At 47.1% G+C, this 27,681-nt stretch overlaps 1 protein-coding gene across 9 annotated transcripts in view; it reads left to right on the plus strand.

The window, feature by feature from the left end:
* LOC140396875 (transcription factor COE2) overlaps positions 1–27,681 on the plus strand; it is a 341,293-nt gene that overhangs the window by 221,728 nt on the left and 91,884 nt on the right. For all 9 annotated transcript variants that reach the window (XM_072485679.1, XM_072485681.1, XM_072485680.1 and 6 more), the window contains one exon: positions 21,051–21,168. In XM_072485679.1, the coding sequence (XP_072341780.1) occupies positions 21,051–21,168 (118 nt within the window). The remainder of the gene's footprint in view (positions 1–21,050; positions 21,169–27,681) is intronic.

Raw genomic sequence — 27,681 nt, forward strand, 5'->3', positions numbered from 1 at the left:
ATAACTTTCTGTTTTCAAAGTGGGGGATCTCTCGGTTGACAGTTTGATTGACAGCTCAAAGTGGTTATAGCCTCTTTAAAAAGGACCATACATTCTCGCAAGGCATTAAAAGAAGCTAAATGTAGTAAATGTTTTTTTTAGCAATGCAAGTGTTTATTTTTGAAATAGTGAATTGTTCCATTCAGCCCATCTTAAAATCTGTCATGGGGAAAATGTTTGTGTCCATTTTGAGGATGTAATTTCAGAGCATTTAGAAATATATAATATAATCAAGCAGAGTCAGCATGGCTTCATGAAGGTCAAATCATGCCAGACAAATTTAGTAGAATTCTTTGAGGTGGCTACGAGCAGTATAGATGAAGGGGAACCAGCAGATGTAGGGCGTGATTCAACCAAAAATGTTCTAAATGTCATTTTGGGTGAGTTTAGCGGGCTATTTCTCGCTGGATTTTTGAGTGAGATCCACATCGCAATTCAAACACACTTAAGGTATGATTTAACGGCCTTGTCCCCCTCTGATTCTGACAAAGCGGCCTGTAGATCCTGGGAAAGGCCTCCCCCGGGATTCCGAATGGCCTTAGTGCCTCGCAAGATCTTACAAGACGTTGCAATCTGGATCTTGCCCATAATGGGTGGGACCCAGTCTCACATGGTTAAGTGAGTTTAAGAACCTACTTAGCTGTGCTGACGCTGGACTGAACGCCACCCGGCATCTATCGGCCTCACTGAGGAGAACTCAGCCGCCAGGCGCCAATTAGTACTGGTCCCCACAAATGGGGACCAGACGTATCAGCACTTGGAGGGAGTCTCCCAGGCGATCGGAGGCCCCCAGGTGGTCGGCAGGGTGGCACCCAGACACTGCCGGTGCCACCTGTGTTCCAGCCTAGCAGTGCCAGGGTGCCCATGTGGCACTGCCAGGGCACCAGGCTGGCAGGAAAGTGGAGTTGAGGATTATATCAGATCAGCCATGATCTCATTGAATGGCAAAAGACCCGATGGGCCGAGTGGCCTACCTCGGTTCCAGCACTTATGGCGCACAAGTTGACCAGGATCTACTCTTGAAAGCAGACAATTTATTTTGGAGTTCTTAATTAGTGCTGTGAAGTTCCACAAGAAAATTACCTCTGGAGGAGGGAGAACGTGGGCTGGGTGGAAACACCAGCCGTTCGCTTCTCAGACTTTTGGTTTAAATCCATATTTATTGAGGATCTGAAGTAACATCAGTTCTGGCAATCTCAATCCACTCCGTGCTGTATACTGATCTACAATACAAAGTTATCTCGTAATTCAGCAATCTCACTTCAAGAGGCTACTGGATGGCTGTGGCGGAAGTGGAAACATCTTTCATGAATCCAGTGGGAATATTTTACTGATGTTGAGTTGAGGCACACTGCTTGGAGAGTGTAGAGGGAGCTTGGAGAGTGTAGAGGGAGTTTTACTGTACATAACCAATGCTATCTGTAATGACCTCCAATTGGCATGATTGGTTGACCAATTGGAGTATGAGCTCCCTCAATGATAGCTCATTGAGGGGGCTCATATAAGCACCCGTGTAGGCTTTGTGAGGCAGTCTTAAGTTGACTGGAATGCTAGCAGCACCGTTTGGAGCTGCTCTTGTATATAAGTTACTGCAAATAAATACTGGTGTGGTGACGGAACCCCTGCCTCCTGTGGATTATTATAGTGGCGACGAGGTAAACAAAGAACCTTGCGGAGACCAGCTGCCGCACTCGGAGGGTAAGCCTTGCTCTTTCAAAAATGCCTCTTTTTGGGAAGTTGGATGCATTCGACCCGACTATTGAGGACTGGTCCCAGTATGTGGAGAGGATGTGTTACTTTTTCCAGGCCAATGAGATAACGGAGGATGGAAGGAAACGGGTTATACTGCTGTCGGCGTGCGGACCCTCAGCCTTCGCCATTATACGTAGTCTAACTTATCCCGATACGCCGGACACGATACCTTTCCAAGAATTAATGAAATTGGTGGAAGAGCACTATGACCCAAAACCACCCCTCATTTTGCGTAGGTACAGATTCTACACAACGAAGCGGGAAGACAGAGAGTCAGTCACGAATTTCTTGACCCGCCTGAGAAGGCTGGCGGAAAAATGTGCGTTCGGCCCGACGCTAAATGAAATGCTTCGGGACCGGTTAGTGTGTGGCATAAATGACCTCCAAATACAGAAGCGCCTGTTGGCGGAAACGCAGCTAGACTGTAGGTGGGCGTTACAGCTCGCACTGTCCCTAGAAAAGGCAGCAAGTGGGGCGCAGGAACTACAGGGCACGCCAATGGAGGTAGATACCTGGGAGAGGGACTACCACAATGGGTCCAGCTACCAGATAGCTGCCCTCAGGAAAAGCCTGAGGAGCAGAGGGCCAAAGGAAAACCCCAGTACTGCCCCCAAGTCTGCTAGGACTAACTGGAGACAGAGGGAACTACCGGCTGAGGCTCCCCCAACAGAGAAGGACCGTTTCTGGCACCAAACAGAGTGGGGTAACAGCGACAGAAACCTTAGAAGGAGGTGGCAAAAGAGGAATAGCAGGTGGGGACGCAGGGAAGTACACAACCTAGATGCCCCATCCTCCTCCGAAGGGGAACAGTTATATAATATTGCGACGAAGAAAGCAGAACCTATTAAGATTACCCCACGGGTGATCGGTCGGCCGACAATAATGGAAATAGACACGGGTGCGGTCGTATCAGTAATGGGAGTGGCAGCATTTAAAAAAATCAAAGATGGACTCCAGCCACTAACCCTAACAAAAACATCGACAAAACTTAAAACCTACACTGGGAAACCCCTGGAAGTTCTAGGCACGATTCATGTACCCGTGGAATATGACAAACAATTGCTCAGATTACCATTGACGATAGTGAGGGCTCCGGACCGAACTTAATAGGACGGAACTAGCTGAAAGACCTAAACTTAGATTGGATGAAAATTTTCCAGAGTGGAAGCGGGCAGTTGAGTGCAGTACTCCAAAAATACCCGGAGGTCTTCCAAGAAGGTTTGGGGGAAATTATAGGCGCCAAAGCAACTTTGCACGTGGACCCAGAAGCCCTTCTGAAATTTTGTAAGGCCAGGCAGGTACCTTTTGCATTAAGGAAGAAAGTAGATGTCGAAATAGAAAGGTTACGGCGCGACGGCATTATCAGACCAGTACAGTTCTCGGAATGGGCAGTGCCGGTGGTACCAATTTTGAAGCCAGATACGTCTCTGTGGAGATTTCAAACAGACGGTAAACAAATACGCACTGCTGGACAAATACCCGATCCCGAAAATAGACGACCTATATGCCAAATTGGCAGGTGGGCTTGTGTTCATGAAACTGGACATGAGCCACGCCTACCTGCAGTTAAAACTGGACAAGGACTCCCAGAAGTTCGCTACGATCAACACCCTGAAGGGACATTTTCATTATACTAGGCTACCCTTCGGAGTGTCATCAGCCTGCGCTATATTCCAGCGTACGATGGAAAATATTCTGCAGGGACTACCGCAGGTGGCGATTTATTTGGACGATGTCTTAATCACGGGTAGGACAAACAGGGAACACTTAAGGAACCTGGAGGAAGTGCTCAGACATTTCGCAAAGGCAGGCGTACGGCTGAAAAGAGAAAAATGTGTTTTTCTGGCCCCATAAGTGACGTACCTGGGATATAAAGTAGACGAGTCGGGCTTACACCCATTGGAAGACCGAGTAAGGGCAATAAAAGAAGCCCCAGCTCCCCCCACAGTCCAGGAGCTACGATCATTTCTAGGATTGGTAACATATTATGGCAAATTTATTGAAAATAGGGCATCCATCCTAGAACCCCTCCACCAGCTACTAAAAAAGGGACAAGAATGGAAATGGTCCGCCCGCCAAAACCGAGCATTTAGGGACATTAAGGAACAGCTGGAATCCGAAAATGTCCTAGAGCATTATGACCCAAGGAAGGATTTGGTGGTCACGTGTGACGCATCACCTTACGGTATAGGAGCCGTCTTAGCCCATAGAGGAAGGAATGGGGAAGAACGGCCAATAGCCTATGCTTCCAGGACCTTGGCGATGGCTGAGAGAAAGTACGTCCAAATCGAGAAGGAAGGACTGGTGGTGATATTTGCAGTAAAAAAATTTCACCAGTATCTGTACAGGCGGAAATTCACCATAGCGACGGACCATAAGCCGTTATTAGGGTTATTAAAAGAAGACAAGTCAATACCCCCGATTGCATCAGCTAGAATCCAACGCTGGGCGTTGCTACTGGCGGCGTATAGATACGTTCTGGAGCACAGACCGGGAACGCGAGTAGCAAATGCAGATGCTTTGAGCAGACTTCCCCTCCCAGACACCCCGCCGCTAATACTGAAAGTAGAGGAGACAGTAATGACTCTAAATTTTTTGGACACTCTACCAGTGGACGCACAACATATTCGGTTGTGGACGCAAAAAGACCCAGTTTTAGCCAAGATGAAGCATTTACTGCTAACGGGGAACTGGAGAGACCAGTGGAGCCCCAGATGCACCCATACTGGAGCAGAAGGGACCAAATAACTGTAGAAGACGGTATCCTATTATGGGGAGCCCGGGTAATAGTCCCAGCTCAAGGCCGTCGGGCAATCTTAACCGAGTTACATCATGGACACCCAGGGGTGTCTAAAATGAAGATGCTAGCTCGAAGCTACATTTGGTGGCCAGGATTGGACACAGACATCGCAGCCTTGGTACGTCGGTGCCAGGAGTGCCAACAGGGGCAAAGAGTGCCACCAGCTGCGCCATTGCACCCGTTGGAATGGCTAGGCAGACCGTGGACCCACCTGCATATTGACCACACTGGCCCTTTCATGGGCTCAATGTTTTTGGTGATAGTGGACGCCCACTCCAAATGGTTGGACGTCCACCGGGTAAACACGGCAAGCACAGCATCGACAATTGAAAAGCTCAGGGCCTCGTTTGCAACACATGGACTTCCGGAGGTATTGGTGTCGGACAACGGAACGGCATTCACAAGTGGGGAATTTGGAAAATTCCTAAAGGGAAACGGAGTCCGCCACATCAAAACAGCCCCTTACCATCCAACGGCCCGGCAGAGAGAGCGGTCCAGACACTAAAAGTGGGACTCAAGAAGCAGCCGGCAGCGTCAAAGGACACAAAGCTCTCCCGCTGGCTGTTTGATTACAGGACCACACCGCATTCCACAACGGGCATACCGCCAGTTGAACTCTTAATGGGAAGGCGGCTGCGAACGAGGCTGAGTCTCCTTTTCCCAAATTTAACGGGGAAAGTGGAGAAACAACAGGAGGTCCAATGCAGGGGGCATGATAATAGTCGGCAGCAAAGACATTTCCAGGTGGGGGCACCAGCTTGGGTCAAGAATTATGGGAATGGACCAATGTGGGTCAAAGGCACGGTAGAGTCCCAAACAGGGCCCATATCATATAAAGTTTCGATAGGAGGTAAGGTGCTGAAGAAACACCTAGACCAAATAAGGGCAGCGGAACCACACCTGGAGGCAGTCGAAGCAGGACCGCCTCAAGCTGGGATAGCTCAGACAGGAAAGATACCCTCACCCGAGCCCCGAGCAATTTCTCCAAACCCCGTCATCCAGTCGTCAGAGTCGGAGATGGACACGTTCGACGAGGCCGCCGCGACACCTCTCCCCGAGGAGGAGGAAGTACAACTTCCAAGGAGGTCGTCAAGGAAAAGACGGGCACCTATAAGGTACACCCCACCCACGTCGGAGAACGACCCGGCGGACGACACAGAGGTGACAGACCAGGACAGGAGGAGCAGGAAGAAGCTCGGAGTGTAATGACCTCCAATTGGCATTATTGGTTGGCCAATTGGAGTATGAGCTCCCTCAATGATAGCTCATTGAGGGGGCTCATATAAGCACCCGTGTAGGCTTTGTGAGGCAGTCTTAAGTTGACTGGAATGCTAGCAGCACCGTTTGGAGCTGCTCTTGTATATAAGTTACTGCAAATAAATACTGGTGTGGTGGCGGAACCCCTGCCTCCTGTGGATTATTACGCTATCCCGAAACTCCAAATATGTTGAGTGTTGAGGCAGCCTAACTCTGCGTTTAAACCATGCTGTCACTTAGCTGAGAGTGCTTGATTGCACAGTGTAGAGAGAGCTTTATTCTGCATCTCACCAATGTTGCATCTGACCTTGGAGTATCTGATTGGGCAGTCGAAATCGAGCTTTACTGTACCTGACCCAAGCTGTATCTAAACATCAAAAGCAGTGCAGACTAGACTTTGTTCTGCATCTCACCCATGCTGCACCTGACCTTGGGAATGTCAGATGGGACAGTCCAGAGGGAACTGTAAAAACTGAAAGTGCTGGAAACATTCAGCAGGTTTGGCAGTATCTCTGGAGAGAGAAACAGTTAACTGACAACAGAGTTTTTGAAAAACAATTTCGACCACCCAATTCATTTTTTCCCATTAAGAGGCAATTTAGCGTGGCCAATCCACCTACCCTGCACATCTTTTGGGTTGTGGGGGCGAAACCCACTCAACACTGGGATAATGTCCAAACTACACACAAACAGTGACCCAGAGCCAGGATCGAACTTGGGACCTCGGCGCCGTGAGGCCGCAGTGCTATCCACTGTGCCACCGTGCTGCCCCAACTGATAACAGAGTTAACATTTCAAGTCCAATATGACTCTTCTTCGGCTCCAGAGATGCAGCCAGACCTGCAGAATTTTTCCATTTTTAATTTCATTTTAATTTCTAGAATCTGCATTATTTTGTTTTTATATTGGAGGGAACTTCACTGTATGTGACCATAGTTTACCTGAACTTGAAATATTTGATTGAGCATTGTCGAAAAAGCTGTACTCTGCATCAAAATCTTGTTGCCAGTTAGCTGTGACTGTTTGTAGGTTAGCGTAGTGAGATTTGTATTGTGTCTTTTTACCTGAACTTAATTCAAGCTGGGAATTGAAGTGTTGGGTGCTCTGAGATACAAACGAACCAACACGGTTGCGATTGGTACAACGCAGTTTTATTCTGTTAAACTATTTATACAACAAACTTGGTACTCAGCACGTGGTGACTGTGTGAGTGTCTGGCTTTGAGGTCCTTGCCCTTGCCGTCTCCTAATGGACTGCCCAGGAAGTGTTGTGTTTCTTGTTTTGGACTGTGTATGCTCTTGTCTGTGATTGGCTGTCGTGTTATGTGTGCTAATTGGTCCGTTGCTCTGTCTATCATTATGTATGTGTTTATGTGTTGTGATGTTCACTTGAATATCATGACATCCCTCCTTTTTTACAAGATTATGTGCCTACGTGGTTATAAATAGAAATGTGTCCTGAGTGCAGCTAAATGTGTGTGCGCGTGTAATATTTACAGCATGTACATGGGACTTAACTATATACAAGGTGCGATGTCAGGTGTGACATACTAACGAGGGTGTACCATAACAAAAAGAAAACAACGTGGAAATGTGGAACGATAAAACGAATGCCTGTAACGAGAAAAACATAGACATGTTAAAACAGTGGTTGCAAGAGTTCAACGTGGAAACAGTCTCATAAGTCCAGTCTCGTAGGTGGGGGACGAATTTGGGTTGACCGCCTCAAGGGTGGGTCGGGAACCACCGGCTGAGGTACGGGCCTGGCCACGGGCGGCGACGGAAGGGGCATGGTAGCAGGCAGCTCCACGAAGTCGCTATCAGGAACCTCAGGAGGACACGGTGTCAGTGTAAGGTCTCGTTGCAAGCGTGGAAGTAGGCGAAGAGCCCGGCGATTGCGCCTACGCACGGATCCATCAGGCATGCGTACCAGGAACGAGTGGGGAGCCACGCGTCGGAGAACTTCGGCAGGTGCTTACCAGCCACCTTCTGGTAGGTGGTTGCGGACGTCGTCTACAGGGGCCAGGGCGGGAAGATCAGTTGCCCGTGTGTCACACGATCTCTTCTGGCAACCGCGCTGCAGTTGCATCCTATGCAGTACCGGAGCATGGTCTATTGTTGGTGCCAGGATGGAAGGCACAGTGGATCTGAGGGCGCGACCCATCAGCAGCTGTGCTGGTGAGAGACCAGTGGCTAGTGGGGCCGAGCGATAGGCCAGCAGGGCAAGGTAGAAGTCCGACCCGGCAGCAGCAGCCTTGCAGAGGAGCCGCTTGGCAATGTGAACGCCCTTCTCCGTCTTTCCATTTGACTGGGGGTACAGAGGGCTGGACGTCACGTGTGTGAAGCCATACAAGGCAGCAAACAATGACCATTCCTGGTTGGCGAAACAGGGCCCATTGTCCGACATGACAGTCATCGGAATGCCGTGGCGAGCAAAGGTGTCTTTGCAGGCCCTGATGACAGCAGACAACGTCGAATCGTGCAGGCGTATGACTTCTGGGTAGTTTGAGAAGTAGTCAACTCTGATGACATAGTCCCTGCCAAGCGCGTGAAACAGGTCTACACCCACCTTCGCCCAGGGGGACCTCACCAGCTCATGGGGCAGAAGCATTTCAGGAGGTTGCGTCGGCTGAAACCTTTGGCACGTTGTACAGTTGAGCACCATGTTGGCAATATTGTCACTGATGCCCGGCCAGTATAACGCCTCTCGGGCCCTCCGTCAGCAATTCTCGACCCCCAAGTGGCCTTCGTGTAGTTGGTCGAGAACCAGCTTGCGCATGCTGTGCAGAATCACAATCCGGTCCAGCTTCAGAAGGACACCATCAATGACGGCCAGGTCATCTCGGACATTGTAGAACTGCGGGCACTGCCCTTTGAGCCACCCTCCCGTCATGTGGCACATTACACGCTGTAGAAGGGGGTCGGCTGCAGTCTCTCGGCGAATACGGGCTAGACTGGAGTCGTCAGCCGACAGATTTGCCGATGTGAAAGCCACCTGCGCCTCGACCTGACATACGAACCCCTCCGCATCTGGCGGCGTGCTTACTGCTCTGGATAGGGCATCCGCAACGATAAGTTCCTTCCCTGGAGTGTAGACCAGTTGGAAGTCGTACCTCCTGAGTTTAAGTAGGATGCGCTGGAGTCGAGGGGTCATCTCGTTCAGGTCCTTGTTTATTATGCTGACCAGGGGGCGGTGGTCAGTTTCGACAGTGAACCGGGGAAGACTATATACATAATCATGGAACTTGTCTAAACCGGTTAGCAAGCCCAGGCACTCCTTTTCGATCTGCGCGTAGCGCTGCTCTGCGGAGGTCATGGCCCGCGATGCATAGGCAACTGGGGCCCATGATGCCGTATCATCCCGCTGCAGGAGCACTGCTCCAATGCCGGATTGGCTGGCATCAGTTGAGATTTTGGTGGCACGAGAAATCATTGGATTTCGGCGGGAGCGGTGCGCAAGTGATTTCTGGGAGGTAAGTTTCTCCTTTAAAAACACTAAAGCACTTCTTTTCTGTTTTATTTTTTTCGACCAGCGGACTTCTGGGAAGGCCCCCCCCCCCCCCCCCCCCCCCCCCCCCGCCCCCCCAACAACCAATAAATTCTGGTGGAGAGGAAACCCGAGACACTACACGTGTAGTGTCTCCCACCCACCCTCCTCCTCTAACCTAAGAATAAGATCCATTGGTGTGAGGTAAGTGCCATATTATATTATTATTTTTTCTTTTTTTTTAAATTTACTGATTAGCCAGATCTTGGTTGGAAGTTATAGGGATGGCAGGGAAGGGAGTGCAATGTTCCTCCTGCAGGATGTTTGAGGTGAGGGATGCCGTTAGTGTCCCTGTTGATTTTACCTGCAGGAAGTGCAGCCATCTCCAGCTCCTCCAAGACCGAGTTATGGAACTGGAGCTGTCGTTGGATGAACTTCGGATCATTCGGGAGGCAGAGGGGGTCATAGATAGCAGCTTCAGGGAATTAGTTACACCAAAGATTGGAGATAGATGGGTAACTGTAAGAGGGACTGGGAAGAAGCAGTCAGTGCAGGGATCCCCTGCGGTCGTTCCCCTGATAAACAAGTATACCGCTTTGGATACTTGTGGGGGGGGGGGACTTACCAGGGGTAAGCCATGGGGTACGGGCCTCTGGCATGGAGTCTGTCCCTGTTGCTCAGAAGGGAAGGGGGGAGAGGAGCAGAGCATTAATAATTGGGGACTCGATAGTCAGGGGCACAGATAGGAGATTTTGTAGGAGCGAAAGAGACTCACGTTTGGTATGTTGCCTCCCAGGTGCAAGGGTACGTGATGTCTCGGATCGTGTTTTCCGGGTCCTTAGGGGGGAGGGGGAGCAGCCCCAAGTCGTGGTCCACATTGGCACTAACGACATAGGTAGGAAAGGGGACAAGGATGTCAGGCAGGCTTTCAGGGAGCTAGGATGGAAGCTCAGAACGAGAACAAACAGAGTTGTTATCTCTGGGTTGTTGCCCTTGCCACATGATAATGAGATGAGGAATAGGGAGAGAGAGCAATTAAACATGTGGCTACAGGGATGGTGCAGGCGGGAGGGATACAGATTTCTGGATAACTGGGGCTCTTTCTGGGGAAGGTGGGACCTCTTCAGACAGGATGGTCTACATCTGAACCTGAGGGGCACAAATATCCTGGGGGGAAGATTTGTTAGTGCTCTTTGGGGGGGTTTAAACTAATGCAGCAGGGGCATGGGAACCTGGATTGTACTTTTAGGGTACGGGAGAATGAGAGTATAGAGGTCAGGAGCACAGACTTCGCAGGAGGGAGCCAGAGTTCAGGTAGGTGGTTTGAAGTGTGTCTACTTCAATGCCAGGGGTATACGAAATAAGGTAGGGGAACTGATGCATGGGTTGGTACCTGGGACTTCGATGTTGTGGCCATTTCAGAGACATGAATAGAGCAGGGACAGGAATGGATATTGCAGGTTCCGGGGTTTAGGTGTTTTAGTAAGCTCAGAGGCAAAAGAGGGGGCGGTGTTGCGCTACTAGTCAAGAGCAGTATTACGGTGGCGGAGAGGATGCTAGATGGGGACTCTTCTTCCGAGGTCGTATGGGCTGAGGTTAGAAACAGGAAAGGAGAGGTCACCCTGTTGGGAGTTTTCTATAGGCCTTCAAATAGGGATGTAGAGGAAAGGATGGCGAAGATGATTCTGGATAAGAACGAAAGTAACAGGGTAGTTATTATGGGAGACTTTAACTTTCCAAATATTGACTGGAAAAGATATAGTTCGAGTACATTAGATGGGTCGTTTTTTGTACAATGTGTGCAGGAGGGTTTCCTGACACAATATGTTGACAGGCCAACAAGAGGCGAGGCCACTTTGGATTTGGTTTTGGGTAATGAACCAGGCCAGGTGTTGGATTTGGAGGTAGGAGAGCACTTTGGGGACAGTGACCACAATTCGGTGACGTTTACGTTAGTGATGGAAAGGGATAAGTATACACCGCAGGGCAAGAGTTATAGCTGGGGGAAGGGCAATTATGATGCCATTAGACATGACTTGGGGGGGATAGGTTGGAGAAGTAGGCTGCAAGTGTTGGGCACACTGGATAAGTGGAGCTTGTTCAAGGAACAGCGACTGCGTGTTCTTGATAAGTACGTACCGGTCAGGCAGGGAGGAAGGCGTCGAGCGAGGGAACCGTGGTTTACCAAAGAAGTGGAATCTCTTGTTAAGAGGAAGAAGGAGGCCTATGTGAAGATGAGGTGTGAAGTTTCAGTTGGGGCAATTGATAGTTACAAGGTAGCGAGGAAGGATCTAAAGAGAGAGCTAAGACGAGCAAGGAGGGGACATGAGAAGTATTTGGCAGGTAGGATCAAGGAAAACCGAAAAGCTTTCTATAGGTATGTCAGGAATAAAAGAATGACGAGGGTAGGGCCAGTCAAGGACAGGGATGGGAAGTTGTGTGTGGAGTCTGAAGAGATAGGCGAGATAGTAAATGAATATTTTTCATCAGTATTCACTCAGGAAAAAGATAATGTTGTGGAGGAGAATGCTGAGACCCAGGCTATTAGAATAGATGGCATTGAGGTACGTAGGGAAGAGGTGTGGGCAATTCTGGACAGGCTGAAAATAGATAAGTCCCCGGGGCCTGATGGGATTTATCCTAGGATTCTCTGGGAAGCCAGGGAAGAGATTGCTGGGCCTTTGGCTTTGATTTTTATGTCATCATTGGCTACAGGAATAGTGCCAGAGGACTGGAGGATAGCAAATGTGTTCCCTTTGTTCAAAAAGGGGAGTAGAGACAACCCCGGCAACTCTTGACCGGTGAGCCTCACGTCTGTTGTGGGTAAAGTCTTGGAGGGGATTATAAGAGACAAGATTTATACTCATCTAGATCGGAATAATATGATCAGGGATAGTCAGCATGGCTTTGTGAAGGGTAGGTCATGCCTCACAAACCTTATCGAGTTCTTTGAGAAGGTGACTGAACAGGTAGACGAGGGTAGAGCAGTTGATGTGGTGTATATGGATTTCAGTAAAGCGTTTGATAAGGTTCCCCACGGTAGGCTATTGCAGAAAATACGGAGGCTGGGGATTGAGGGTGATTTAGAGATGTGGATCAGAAATTGGCTAGCTGAAAGAAGACAGAGGGTGGTGGTTGATGGGAAATGTTCAGAATGGAGTTCAGTTACAAGTGGCGTACCACAAGGATCTGTTCTGGGGCCGTTGCTGTTTGTCATTTTTATCAACGACCTAGAGGAGGGCGCAGAAGGGTGGGTGAGTAAATTTGCAGATGACACTAAAGTCGGTGGTGTTGTCCACAGTGCGGAAGGATGTAGCAGGTTACAGAGGGACATAGATAAGCTGCAGAGCTGGGCTGAGAGGTGGCAAATGGAGTTTAATGTAGAGAAGTGTGAGGTGATTCACTTTGGAAGGAATAACAGGAATGCGGAATATTTGGCTAATGGTAAAGTTCTTGGAAGTGTGGATGAGCAGAGGGATCTAGGTGCCCATGTACATAGATCCCTGAAAGTTGCCACCCAGGTTGATAGGCTTGTGAAGAAGGCCTATGGAGTGTTGGCCTTTATTGGTAGAGGGATTGAGTTCCGGAGTCATGAGGTCATGTTGCAGCTGTACAAAACTCTGGTACGGCTGCATTTGGAGTATTGCGTACAGTTCTGGTCACCGCATTATAGGAAGGACGTGGAAGCTTTGGAGCGGGTGCAGAGGAGATTTACCAGGATGTTGCCTGGTATGGAGGGAAAATCTTATGAGGAAAGGCTGATGGACTTGAGGTTGTTTTCGTTAGAGAGAAGAAGGATAAGAGGAGACTTAATAGAGGCATACAAAATGATCAGGGGGTTAGATAGGGTGGACAGTGAGAGCCTTCTCCCGGTGATGGAAATGGCTAGCACGAGGGGACATAGCTTTAAACTGAGGGGTAATAGATATAGGACAGAGGTCAGAGGTAGGTTCTTTACACAAAGAGTGGTGAGGCCGTGGAATGCCCTACCTGCAACAGTAGTGAACTCGCCAACATTGAGGGCATTTAAAAGTTTATTGGATAAGCATATGGATGATAATGGCATAGTGTAGGTTAGATGGCTTTTGTTTCGGTGCAACATCGTGGGCCGAAGGGCCTGTACTGCGCTGTATCGTTCTATGTTCTATGTTCTAAGAGCATATTGGATTTCCCATATTTTCCACTGGAGCACCCATGCATTGCGTATGTGCAATGGATAATCAGACATCATCGTACATTTTTGCACCTTAAATCCCATCTGGCATTTCCGACCACATCCACTTAATTGTGCAGATATTTATCAATTCCGTCTGCATACAGATCACTTGACTGCACAGCTTAGCATCATCGATCAGTCTTATTTTGCTTCACATGATTTCTGAGTCATGTTAACAGCAAAAGAAAACAGATGTCTGCATGCGGACGGACCCCTGACCGGGAGATATGGTCCCCCAGGAACTTCAACTCGGTCTGGCCAAAGGAACACTTGGCTCGGTTGAGGCGCAGGCCGTTTTCCCCTATACGGGCAAAAACGCGTTGGAGACGATATATGTGCTCCTGTGGTGTGGTGGACCAGATGATGACGTCGTCCACATATACGCGCACCCCTTCGATGCCTTCTATCATCTGCTCCATGATCCTATGAAAGACCTCGGATGCCGAGATGATGCCAAATGGCATCCGGTTGTACCAGAGCCTGCCGAAAGGGGTGTTGAAGGTGCATAGCTTTCGGCTGGAGGGATCGAGTTGGATCTGCCAAAACCCCTTCAAAGCATCCAGTTTCGTAAATATTTTCGCCTGGGCCATTTCACTGGTGATCTCCTCCCATTTGGGTATGGGATAATGTTCCCTCATGATATTATTATTGAGGTCTTTGGGGTCAATACAGATACGGAGCTCGCCGGAGGGCTTCTTGACACACACCATGGAGCTGACCCACGGCGTGGGCTCCGTGACCCTGGATAGGACCCCTTGGTCCTGGAGGTCCTGCAGCTGCTGCTTGAGGCGGTCTTTAAGTGGCGCAGGAACCCTGCGAGGTGCGTGAATGACCGGGATGGCGTCCGGTTTGAGGCAAATTTGGTAGGTGTATGGCAGTGTTCCCATGCCCTCGAATGCCTCCTGGTTGTGGGCGAGGAGCGATTGGAGCTGTGCGATGAACTCTGCATCCGGGAAGTCAGATGTGCCGTCTGGAGAGAGAGAGTGGACTCGTTGCATGAGGTGGAGAGTCTTGCATGCCTGTGCGCAGGGAGTCCTTCGATGAGCCGACTGTCTCGAACGAGACTGGGGCCGTGTGTGTGTTGTGTGTCACCTGGAGCTGGCAGGATCCCATAGCCGGGATAACGTTCCCGTTGTAGTCGACTATCCTGCACCGGGACGGCCGGATTGGTGGTCTGACCTTCATGGAGTAGAAGGCTGACCATGCTTATGAGGTTGGCGGAGGCGCCAGTGTCCAGGCTGAGCCACTCGACAGTAAGCAGCGTAGTGGCCCACCTTGCCACAGCGTAGGCATTGTCGGGTTTTTGTGGGACATTGCCCTTTTAAATGTGCAGCGCCACAGTTGCCGCCGTCATGGCGTTCGTTACGCCACTGCGCATGCGCAGTTCGGTCTTGCGTCGAGCGCGCCTGCGCATCTCGTCCCTCAGTGTTGCCGTAGGTTTTGGCGCGTACAAGCGCGGGAGGCCTCGAAAAGCGCGCGAAACGGCCGCCCTCGTCCGGTAGGTGGGCTGGGAGAAACTCGATCGCCTGGACCTGTTCAGCCTCGTGGGTCGCCTGGCTCTCCGATCCGGTCGCGTAGGACCCCCTCTGCGCCGATTCAGTCGCCTGAAATTGGGCATAGCAGCTAGTCGCGTTCTCATGCAGGGCTTCAACTGCAGATGCTAAGGTCAGGCCTTTTATTTTTAGAAGCTGCTGGCGTAGGCTGCCGGAGGCAACCCCAAAAACGATCTGGTCCCGAATCATGGACTCTGAGGTGGTGTCATAACCGCAGGACTGCGCGAGTATGCGGAGATGCGTCAGGAAGGACTGAAAGAGCTCATCCTTACCTTGCAGGCGCTGCTGGAAGACATACCTCTCAAAGCTCTCATTGACCTCAACGTTGAAGTGTTGGTCGAGCTTGAGGAGGACCGTGTCATACTTAGATTTGTCCTAGCCTTCCGCGAACACCAGGGAGTTGTATACATGGATGGCGTGCTGACCTGCGGTGGTGAGGAGGATGGCAATCTTCCTTTTGTCCGAGGCGCCCTATTTTTCGTTGGCTTCCGTAAAGTGTTCGAAGCGCTACTTGAAGAGCGTCCAATTTATGCCCAGGTTCCCAGCGACTTGCAACGGCTGCGGTGTGTTGACGGTGTCCATGGCACAGGATGGCAGATTTGTGGGTAGGTTTCGATTCACTTCTGGTACCATGAGGTGTTGGGTACTCTGAGATACAGACGAACCAACACGGTTGCGATTGGTACAACGCAGTTTTATTCTGTTAAACTATTTATACAACAAACTTGGTACTCAGCACGTGGTGTCTGGCTTTGAGGTCCTTGCCCTGTGCCTTCTCCTAATGGACTGCCCAGGAAGTGTTGTGTTTCTTGTTTTGTAGTGTGTATGCCCTTGTCTGTGATTGGCTGTCGTGTTATGTGTGTTAATTGGTCCGTTGTTCTGTCAATCATTATGTATGTGTTTATGTGCTGTGATGTTCACTTGAATATCATGACAGGAATGACAGAAAATATTCCATTCCACAGCACTAATATTTCTGATCTTTAGGATCACAAATTTAAAAAATGTCATACCAATACCTTTAAGCAACTCAGCAACATCAAACGGTCTGGAAAATATCTCAGAATCAACTATAGGCAAACAATCAAACTGATCCCAAAATCATCAAGGTTTGCGTTTAATTATAATGTATGTTTTTCTGGCAGCGACTTATCTTTCAACAGATTACAATACAAGCAGAAAATATAGATCATGGGGAAAAAAATCCTCAAATCCCAATTCTGACTGCTTTTCCAAGATGCAAGAAGTTTTTGTAGCTGGAAGGATTTATACCCAGCGTTTTGGGGATTTGTGTGGGATTGTAACCGACCCCCTGGATCCGAGTTCAGTGGATTGCAGTTTTGAAAGCCAAGCAATGTAGAAGAAAAGGGAACAGGAAATGGAGGGAGGTGTTTCAGGAAGCTGTCGGGAGATGACTGATAGATACCAGATGGGTCGGGTCAGTTTCAGTGACCCGGAAAACTGACAAGAGGGACAATCGCTGGCACTGGCCAAAGTGCTCAGCCCTCCCCGCTGCAATCACAACACATTACGGCAACCTCGTTTAAATGATTAAGTAGACTGATTCACTCGTTTCACAGATTATGTTACATCCCAAACATGGGTCTTCCACAGATGCCTTTATATTTGCCAGATGCAAGAAATTAATTTTGTTAATCCCTCCCTGTCGCTCTTGAAGACCAGCATCCAGTTTTTGCAAAAACCCGCTGCCCACTGTAATCTCACTTTAGTGACTATCCTTCATGCATGAGCCTGGACTTGGAGTGTAGGGCCATCCTCGCTGTTTTTTTTTTGCTCACACAATCAAGATCATCTCTTTGCCTTCGGGTACTGAGGCTAATTCTAGTAGCACGAGAAACTGTTTCTGTCAACAAAAGGGTCAGTTATCTGAGAACACAGATTTAAGGTGACTGGCAAACGAACCAGAAGTGACGCAAGAAAATATTTTTTCACACCGTGTTTCTGTAATCTGGAATGAACAGCCCAAAAAGGATGGAGGAAGCGAATTGCAACTTCCAAAAGAAATGGGCAAAATAGATGAAGGGAAATAAATTGCAGGACTATGGGGAACGATGAGTGTCGATGAAATTATTGGATAGACAGGAATGATGGGCTGAATGGTCATCTTCTGTTTTGTATCATTCATTCTGTGGTCACTGCTTCCATGATTGTGAGCATCTAACTGAGCATAGTCCAGTGACTGACCCCAGATGATTGCACTTCCCAACAGCCAGCTTTAAAACTAAGTTAGGAACAGAGCTTCATTGCTGGGGCAGAATTGTATGGCCCCGTTGCAGTGGGGGCGGGGTTATAAATGCAGTGAGCCGTTCAAACGTCCATTTTGCAAAATCCTGCCCGCAGGAGGGGCCATAAAACTCTGCCCCTGATCTTTGTGAAGAAAGATTAATGGCAAGACTAATATTTAGAACTTGACTCTCCTCATTTGAAGTTTATTAGTTATTTCCCTTGATAATTTTCCTTTATGGTACATACCACAGTTGGCACAGAAAGCAGCCAGGTGTGTGACCCAATCACAGAACTTTTATACTGCTCCTGTTGAATTGGCTGAAAGAAAACTAATAAGACGAGCCCAATGGTGTCTCAGCAACATATCTCCTGTCTCCCACCATCCTACCCCACAGTCCACCATGTCACTCACCCAATATCTGGAGGTCATTACTCAGTTAAAACCCAAGTGCTTGTTAAAAAATAATTGAATTCATGAACAGCACGGAGTCCTAACACACATCATGTATTAAATAAATAGCTCTTATAATTCCGATCCTGGTGCCACCCGATCAATGATACATTATTGGTCTATAAATCATTCAAGCATTTTCTTCCATTTCACTGCATTAATCTTCATTCTGACCTTCTGTTGCAGCTCTGTCTTCTCTGTTGCTTCACCTTTTCTGTTGAATGTCTCGTCTTTTTCTCACTCAAAGGTAATTTTCTTTCATGCCCCCAGTATCGCAAAATCATAAATTAGTTCTTTATAAACACATTTAAGATTTTACTATTTCTACTGGATACTAGATATAAGACATTGATATGGAGTTTTCAGTTCCAGGGCTTGATTGATAGGACCATTGTGCATTAGAGTAATGCACCAATCTGTGCTTTCTGTAGCCATTCTTGTCAAACCTTGTGATTCATTGACTTCTTCAATGCAAGCTCGCAGATAGCTGGGATCTTACACAGTCGGGAAAACTAAATTGCTGGCGCTGCTGCGGCTACGTAAAGCGCTGCAGCAGTCCTTTGAAGACGTACGTGCTTTTGCCAGAGAACAAATTATATTTATATTTTCTGCTAAACCGATGAATTCAGAGAAACACTTCAGAGTGGAGATGCAGTTTCAGGAAGTGGATAAAGAAACCTTGCCTTATTTAGATTTATACCAGCTCTTTAACCTAACATTCCCCCCTTGTCCTTCTTAGCTCTCTTATTGCTATGCCTACCTCTCTCATAGATATAGAGACCTGAACCATCTGAACTCCAATAACATTTGACACATAGGGGTAGAGTTTCCAGTTCATAATGGGAAAGGCCAACATATAGTTTAGACTTAACTATTTTACACTGAGGCAGTGGATATGTGGAACTGACTCCAGGGAAGCAAATTTAACAGAATGGATGTATATTTAGTGAAGAACATTATTGAATCTTGTGAAACTATGGACTGATGTGTGACATTTTTGGGACTTGCAATCAGTTTAATGGACTTTAATGGTCTCAGTCAATCTGATACATTGCTTTGTTCTCTCATTCCAGTCTCTCTCGCTCTTATCTGTCTGCCATTCTTCACAGCAAGCTGGCATCAAAGACAAAAGGGCCCTTTTTGCTTAAGGATTGTCATCTGAAATATCTGATAATGCTTTGGCAGCAATAATCTAACCCACTATGTACAAACAGCATTGGACATCTCAAATTGGCTGTTAAAGGATTTAACTCAACTGATAATCACTTAAACATTTTTTTAATGTGTTAACATTTTTGTCAACTAATTTAGTATCAAAAAGTTTCACAACTGTCAACAAATTTCAAAGGAATAGTCATTTCTAGAAATGTCATGATGCCAATGTTCACCACAAGTTGTTCAATAAGCCAGAAGCTCCATATAATCTATGCAATTGCAACATTTTATAATATATTTTCAGACCACCCTCCAAGAAATTAGAAAATTTGAATTTAAAGAGTGTATCATCACATCTTTCAGAAATATTTCAACAAACATCAAGCATAATGAATTACTTTAAAGCACGAGGCTCAGTTATGGAGGCAAATGGGATACGCGTACACAGTGGCAGGTCCAGAAGCTGACACGAAATGTGCTTCTAGCCTGGTCGGCCAGAATGACAGGGGAAGAGGGAAGAAAATGGAGGGTGTGGCCTGGTGCTCCTAATGGGCTCTCTGAAGGCCAACAGCTGTTGCAGATCTCACTCAGGGAGCTGCAGATCTCTCCAAATTAAATGTGGTGAAAGGACTTGGTAAACCTGTGCCGAGGCAGCATACTCAAACACCTGGCAGCAGAATCTCAGTCCTGGACACCTTCTTTAATTTTATTTCAGCCCTGACATTTCATCCTGCTCTGGGTCGAGGTTGTAGCCAAACATGAAGGGGCCTGGCCAATTGGCCCGCCCACCACCATAAAAAGGGACAGACCACATGAAATTGCTTTTACTGACTTCTTTCTAGACCGAATTGCCCACGACTTAAATATTGCGTGAGTGCACGATGATTTTGGGACGCATGCCCGATGTCTTCTCATGTGATTTCACGCATTTCCGGGTCAAGCACGCACCCACCCAATCAATGTGAAATTCTGGCCATGGTAACCATTTTCATAAAGCAAGATCCCACAAACAGCATCTGAAGGGAAGGGGAGTTAATGGAGTTATTCTCAGGTCCCCCAGCCGCGTGTTTCTTGGTTGTGCGGCGTTCACTGTCTTCTTGCCGTTTGTCAATGGGATTCCCCATTGTCACCACCCCATGCCACTAGGAAACCCACGGGCAGTGGTGCACTGCTGGCAGTAAAAGTCAATTGCAGCAACCGGAGAATTCCAGCCATTATTGTTTTAGGTCCAGGAGGAATAGTGACCAGAACACTGGGAGAACTCTTTGAATAGTTCAGGAGATCTTCAACATTAATTGGAGGCACCCAATTAGGCATTAATTTAAATTCTTATTGCATATCTGATAATATAGTACTCCCTTGGTACTTCACTACAATGTGAGCTTAGGTTATGAACAGGTCCTCAACAAACCCCGATTTTCAGAAATGAACCAAAACAACCCAATTTCGCAATGCCTGTTAAATTATTTCTCTTGAAAAACAAATTAATATTCCCATAGACCCATTTGTAACACCAACTTCAATAACTTTCCCCGCATCGTAATTAGGAGTGGAAAAACTGACTGATACTTTCCCTCCTCAGTCAGAGGCAGAGGTGACAAAAATAACATTCTTGTTGTCATAACTAGGAACAGCTCGTTCATCGCTTTTTTAAAATTTAGAGTACCGAATTATTTTTTTCCAATTAAGGGGCAGTTTAGCATGACCAATCCACCTACCTGCACATCATTTTGGGTTGTGGTGGTGGCACGCACGCAGACATGGGGAGAATGTGCAAACTGCACACGGACAGTGACCCAGGGCCGGGATCAAACCCGGATCCTTGGCAACAGTGCTAACCAATTTGCCACCGTGAGTCCCAGCTCGTTCATCGCTGATAATTAATGACACTCTGGAGCCTTCCTGGTCTGTTTGGCTCAATCCGTATCAAGCAAACCGACACTTTGAGAGATACTTTCAAGGTTTCTGAGTCTCATTTACAGTATGTGCAGGATTTATTAATTGTTTGTTTCGGTTCACAATTTTGGAGATTTGAGAATGTCTTTAGAAGCTGGGTTCACACTAAGTTACATTTCCTTGCACGTTGCTTCACAGGTTGTTTTATCAACAACAATTAACGTTGATGGTCATGTGCTGGCTGTCTCCGACAACATGTTTGTGCACAACAACTCCAAGCATGGACGAAGGGCCCGTCGCCTCGACCCCACAGAAGGTAAATCCTTTTTTAATTCTTGGGTATGAACCCTATTTTTGCATTCAATCTGGTGTAAGGTGACAATTGTCACTGAGCCGAGTTCCAGCCGCCATATGTATCCCTGGGCCACGTCCTGTCCATCCAGGAGGACATGAATTAGATTCATGCATTATTTGGAGTCTTTAAAAACTCACTTATGTAATATATTGCCTACTTTTACAAGATTGTCAAGTTTTTCAAGTGAAAAACAAAGCTCTTAGTGGTCAGATGTCCATGATTCCCCAAAATTGCTTTTGAATTGGCATCAACAACAGTCTTATTTGGTCAGATAGGCCACAGGAGAGGCCTGATGTGGAAATATCTCAGCGACAGACTGTGCTCATCTCGGGTTGGTCTCTCAGCACATTGTCAGAGTACAATTGGTTGCTTCCATTCAAATGGGAGTGCTTGACTTGAAAGTTTGGGAAAATAACCATACCTAACATAAACATTGTTCATCTGAATAAGATTTACATTTATTCTTCCCCACAAAAAATAAAATATGTCATGAGTGCAATTTGTTGTGATCTTGAAATTCAGATCAACAGTCAAAACATTTTTCCCCCAAAAAATTAGCAGGGAAATGGATCTAAGCAAATTAATTAACTGCTTAATTCACTTTTCTGTGTGGGAATGCAATCAAGAAAGGAAAGGGACTGGGTGATGCATAGAGATGCTGATTCAGCTCTATGAAACTAATGCAAATTCAGCCTAGGCTGCTGGCATAAAAGTCTGTGTGTTGGCAGGAAGGACCCGATGTGAAATGAATTCAAGGACAGTCTCAACCCAACTCCTGGTGGATATGGCCATCAGGCCATATGCAATTGTACAAACTGTGGCTAATTGAGACTCATAGCAAATTTTACCCCAGGTGGAAAATGGACAAATATTCCACTGGTGCAACAGAAAGAGCTTTAATGAGGTTGGAGGTACTGTGGGAAGCACAAGGAGATTTTCCTCAGCTTAATGAGCTGAAGTGTGGACTCGGCACTGGGTGCCTCAAATAGAAGTATATCATTTCCCAGTATTAACATTCCACAACATTGGGTGGGCTGCTCCGGAAACAGAGCTTCTCCCGGTGGACAGTAGCAAGGTGACACATTGTGGTCATCTTGGTATTAGATCCGGCGAGAGAAGCTCGGGGGTCGCAGTTGCCCATCATAAAAAAAAAAAAAAAACATTCCACAACATTGAGCAATTTGAAAAAATGAAATAGAATTGTCTTGAAACAATTAAGAGGTTAAGTGGAGTGGTGTTGAAGAACACAATGTATTGTATAATCATTTGTCACCCATGATAAATAAGACAAATGGTTCAAGGACAACAAAGGTGACACACTAAATCGTGACTGAAGGAGGAAAGGCTCCTGAACACGTTGGATTTGGCTTCCAGACATTAAGGTAGTCTCCAACAGAGAACAATAATTTTTCACTTTTTTCTTTTAATATGTCCTTCTGCAATACCTATATTTGAGTGAATGAATGAACAAATTATTAATATGCAAGGAAAACAGTAGATTTGGAATCAATGGAAGTATGGAACTGCAAATGAGATGTGCTTAGGTTTGACATATTACAGAAACATTGTGGATATCTTCAAAGATTCTGGCTCCCAAAGGTCCTCCAGCATTTTGGAAATTTTAGTAATGCCTCGAAAGGGTCTAGTTCCCCAAAGGTCCCATGGTGCTATGGTAACCAGAACACAGTTTTTAAGTGCTTCTAAGGTTTCCACAGATTCACGGTATTCTAGAATCAGCAGCATAGTCTCTTAATGGTTCAGATGCCCAGACGTTTGACTGTACTACAGAAATGTTTGCAAGGTTGCTGAAGGCACTTACTTGTACAGAGTAGTTGAAAATACTCATTGTCCAAAGGTATGTTGTGCAAGGCTGCACAATGTTCACAACTCTTAATAAGTTCGAGAATTGAAACACCAACATTGTACTGTGGAATATTATTAAATCAGTCAAGAATTTACAATGGTGTTAATTTCCTGTCACTGACCGGAGAGTCGTGAATATAATCCGAGGAAAATACTCAATTTTTTTTCTTCTAAGGCTGATTGAAAGTGATTGACTCACAGTTCAGACACAGCTCGAATATTTGGCATGCTGCCAGAACCCTTCATGGTCTCCTCTGACCCTGTCAGCACTAAGCTTGAGGTGATGGATTGAACTTGGATGCGGCCTTGAAACCATATAGCTTCTGACAGGGTGAGAAATCGTAAGGTTGAAGACAGACTGTGATTCTTCCCTGCCTGAAATGTTCAGCTCCAAATGGAAATGTGCACCCAGGTTTCCCTGTGATGTTGTGTTAAGTGGGTACAGCTGAACTTCAGGAAATGTTAGTCTGGGGATGGCTGGAATGGTGAATGAACTATTTCAACAGGAAGTGAGTAAAGAAGCATACCTGCCTTTACTGAACCTCGTGTTCATTAATCTACTGGCCATATAAGCAGACACATTTTTACCTCTTACCATCAATAATATAATGGCTAATGCACAATTGCCTTTTACCTACGAACATATGAAATAGGTCCCTCGAGCCTGCTCCGCTATTCAATAAGATCATGGTGGATCTGTTTGTGTTTCGAATTCCCCATTCCCAGCTACTACCGATAACCTTTGATTTCCTTGCCGAACAAGAGTCTACGTACCTCTGCCTTAAAAATATTAAATGCCTCCACCGTCTTTTGAGGCAGAGAGTTCCAAAGTCACACAATCTTCTCTAAGAAAAAATTCTCCTCATCTCTGTCCCAAAAGGGCAACCCCTAATTTTAAAGCGGTGCTCCCTAGTTCTGGACTCACCCACAAGAGGAAACATCCTTTCCACGTCCACCTTGTCGGTTCCGTTCAGGATCATATATGCTTCAATCAAGTCACCTCTCGCTCTTCTAAACTTCAGTGGAAGCAAACCCTGTCTTCTTCGCCTTTCCTCATAAGATAACCCACTCATTCCAGGTGTCAATCCAGTAAACTTCCTCTGAACTACATCTTAGAGCTGCCACGTGAGACTCTTAATATTCTATCCACTTCAGGATGTTTTTTTCCATTGTTCAAGAATCACTTTTTCCATGTTCCATATTTGATCTGTAAGTTGAATACAGATAGAGCCAGTGTCGGGCTGCCTAAATTGGTTTAAGTGGCCCTAGGAGTGAGAAGAAGTAACTGACTCCAGTTGAAGAACAGCCATGAGGTAGGATGGTTTCTGCCATCAATGCATGTAGGCAAATTGTTTCAAACATTGGCCAGAATTCTCCGGCCATTGCGATTCACCTTTCCTGCCGGCAGCGCACCCCCACCCAGGTTTCCCGGGGGCGTTGGATGGTTTCAATGGGAAATCCCATTGACAAGCAGAGGGAAAACAGAATCCCACAGCCAGCGAACAACGTGCCACCAAGAAATATGCGGCTGGGGAACCTGAGAATCCAGCCTATTTCACAAAAAAATACCAAGCAGACTAAATTTGCCCATATTTTTAATAATGGTGCTGTCTCTAGTCAAGTGGAGGAAACAATCCCCTAAGGAGATGAACTATATGGTCAAATAGCCTCTCTCCAGCAGCAGCAACCGGGGGGGGGGGGGGGGGGGGGGGGGTAAGTTTGTGTCGTCGGGGATGTACTATTGTTTACTGTTTAATGTTTATTTGTTTATTTATGCACTTTTGTTCTTGTTGTTTTATTATTTGTGTAAAGGGGTCTTCTATTTTTCTGTTGTGGTAATCTGTGATAAATTTTGAATAAAATTTTTTTAAATAGCCTTTCTTGCACTCATTGTCAGGTTCAATCATGGATAGTTGGGAGGAAAATAAATAAAATAATGTAAACAATAGTGCTGTATGGAACTGAACAACCACTGTGTCGCCTAAAGATTCTGAATCTGCGATACATTTTGGGAGAAATGCAAGCTAAATTCTTTTACCTTTAAACCGACCTTTGATTTTATGATCCATTTGAAATTTGAAACAATATTTTTGCAACAAAGGTCAAAGAGCATCAGCCCACTGAATAAAAGTCATAAAACCAGCCAATCCAACAAAATGAAACCCTCCGATCCTTCCAGTCCAACAACTGTATTGTAATTTTGACTATAATGGACGTAGTTCACCAAATAAATGATTTTGGACGGGTTTGGGGCAGGGTGCTTCCCGCCAGCTTCTTGGGTGACCAATATGCACCCCATTTTTTGGGGGGCTTTGTGTATCAATCGCACACGTTGAATTTTTTTCTGCAGTGGGCAATTAAACTCAGCGGCCAGACCAACTCCTCCGACATCAGGGCGCCATTTTGGAAAGGTGCCCTGATCTCAAAGTGAGGTTGAGGGTCCCCTACAAGACCCCCCCACCTCCAATCCATGGACAATATGACCCCCACAGATTTCAGCAACACTCCCAATCCTCCACTCCCGAGTGGCAACCTGCCCTCCATCAATAGGGCAGCACGGTAGCATTGTGGATAGCACAATTGCTTCACAACTCCAGGGTCCCAGGTTCGATTTCGCCTTGGGTCACTCTCTGTGCGGAGTCTGCACATCCTCCCCGTGTGTGCGTGGGTTTCCTTTGGGTGTTCCGGTTTCCTCCCACAGTCCAAAGATGTGCAGGTTCGGTGGATTGGCCATGATAAATTGCCCTTAGTGTCCAAATTTGCCCTTAGTGTTGGGTGGGGTTACTGGGTTATGGAGATAGGGTGGAGGAGTTGACCTTGGGTAGGGTGCTCTTACCAAGAGCCGGTGCAGACTCGATGAGCCGAATGGCCTCCTTCTTGAATACAAGTTAGCATGAGCACCCCCCCCACCACCATCCAGACATGAGGGTGACCCTGCCCCAGAACCATCCTGTGGGCACAGAGCATTAGCCCACCTTGCCCCAAGTCCCCCCCCCCCCCCTTTCAGTTCCCCTTTCCTTTTAGGATCCCTCCCTTCAGTTCCCCAACCTTCATACCTCCTCTTCACACGCCCCCCTTTTCATAGAATTTACAGTGCAGAAGGAGGCCATTCGGCCCATCGAGTCTGCACCGGCTCTTGGAAAGAGCACCCTACCCAAGGTCAACACCTCCACCCTATCCCCATAACACAGTAACCCCACCCAACACTAGGGGCAATTTTGGACACTAAGGGCAATTTAGCATTGCCAATCCACCTAACCTGCACGTCTTTGGACTGTGGGAGGAAACCGGAGCACCGGGAAGAAACTCACGCACACACGGGGAGGATGCGCAGACTCCACACAGACAGTGACCCAAGACGGGAATCAAACCTGGGACCCTGGAGCTGTGAAGCAATTGTGCTATCCACAATGCTACCGTGCTTTTCATGGGCATGGTCCCCTCAGGCCCTACCCCTTGGCACTGCCAACCTGGCACCTTGGCACTTCCCCTGGCACCCTGGCAGTGTTGGGTGCGATTCTTCCACCCGTTATGCAGGTTGACACTGCCAGGGTTCCCAGGTGCCACGCAGTGCCCCCCTGTCCCAGACCATCCAGGGGCTCAAATGGCTTCTGAGACACCTGGAATGGCCATTATGCCTGGTCTTCGCTTGTGGAGACCAGTACTAATGGGTGCCCAAGTGAGGCTACGCCATTGCAACCAGTGACTCATGGGAGCCTCAAAGCGGCTGCGCATATTTCGACGATCCTATCTGGTTCACGCCCTCGCTGATTAAGCCGGGCACCATAGGTCAGGTGACTTGTGTGTGTTTCTGTGTTTTGGGTCTCTCCTGTAATGCTCCTGGCAGAATTAGATTGGCGCCAGGTGCAATGGGGTGCAAAAATCATGCCCAACACCACCAAGTTCTCAAGCTTAAATGCCAGTTCACAAGAGGAGCTCACACGAAGAGGCAGAGTTCGCTGAATGCTTGCAATAAGCTAGGTTGAGGCAATGTAAGTCTGCAAAATCTCTGTAGGATGATCATTTTCAGCTAGCTTTTCACATGCCAAGTTCACAGTAAACTTGTCGAAGGTAACCAAGAAATGCTACTAAAAAATCTAACCTAAGCTATAGTTTGAAGGAATTACCGTTACTGTATTATGTTGGCCTAAAATGACAGGGCAGCCTGAATAAACCTGAGAACATTTTCCTCCTCCATGTTAATCAAAGTGAAATAACCAAAATCTCAATAGTGCAAAGATTGTGTGTGCTTTCTTCGCATACTCCTCATTAATAGGATCTTGAAGTTTCAATTCATTTCCCAGCTTTATTGGAGGCCAAGTCAATTTTCTTGGGTAGCTGTTGTGACTGAAAGAGGTTCTGGGTTGGATCATTGCCTTGTCAAACTAACTGATTTCAGGGAGACTACAATTGACCTCAGACCTCTTGCATTTGGACAGTGAAATATAGCAGGCAGCATCTCGCTGCTCAGCAGTGTCCAATGTCACCTAGTTCAAAAATACATTGGACTGGACTCAGCTGCAATGCATAGTTACTGCATTGTACTGATCAGGCTTGTACCTCGCGGTATCTTGACACAGTTTTCCAGTTCCATTGCAGCGTGGGGTTGTG

The sequence above is a fragment of the Scyliorhinus torazame genome, chromosome 20 (assembly GCF_047496885.1).
Source record: "Scyliorhinus torazame isolate Kashiwa2021f chromosome 20, sScyTor2.1, whole genome shotgun sequence".
Taxonomy (NCBI): Eukaryota; Metazoa; Chordata; class Chondrichthyes; order Carcharhiniformes; family Scyliorhinidae; genus Scyliorhinus; species Scyliorhinus torazame.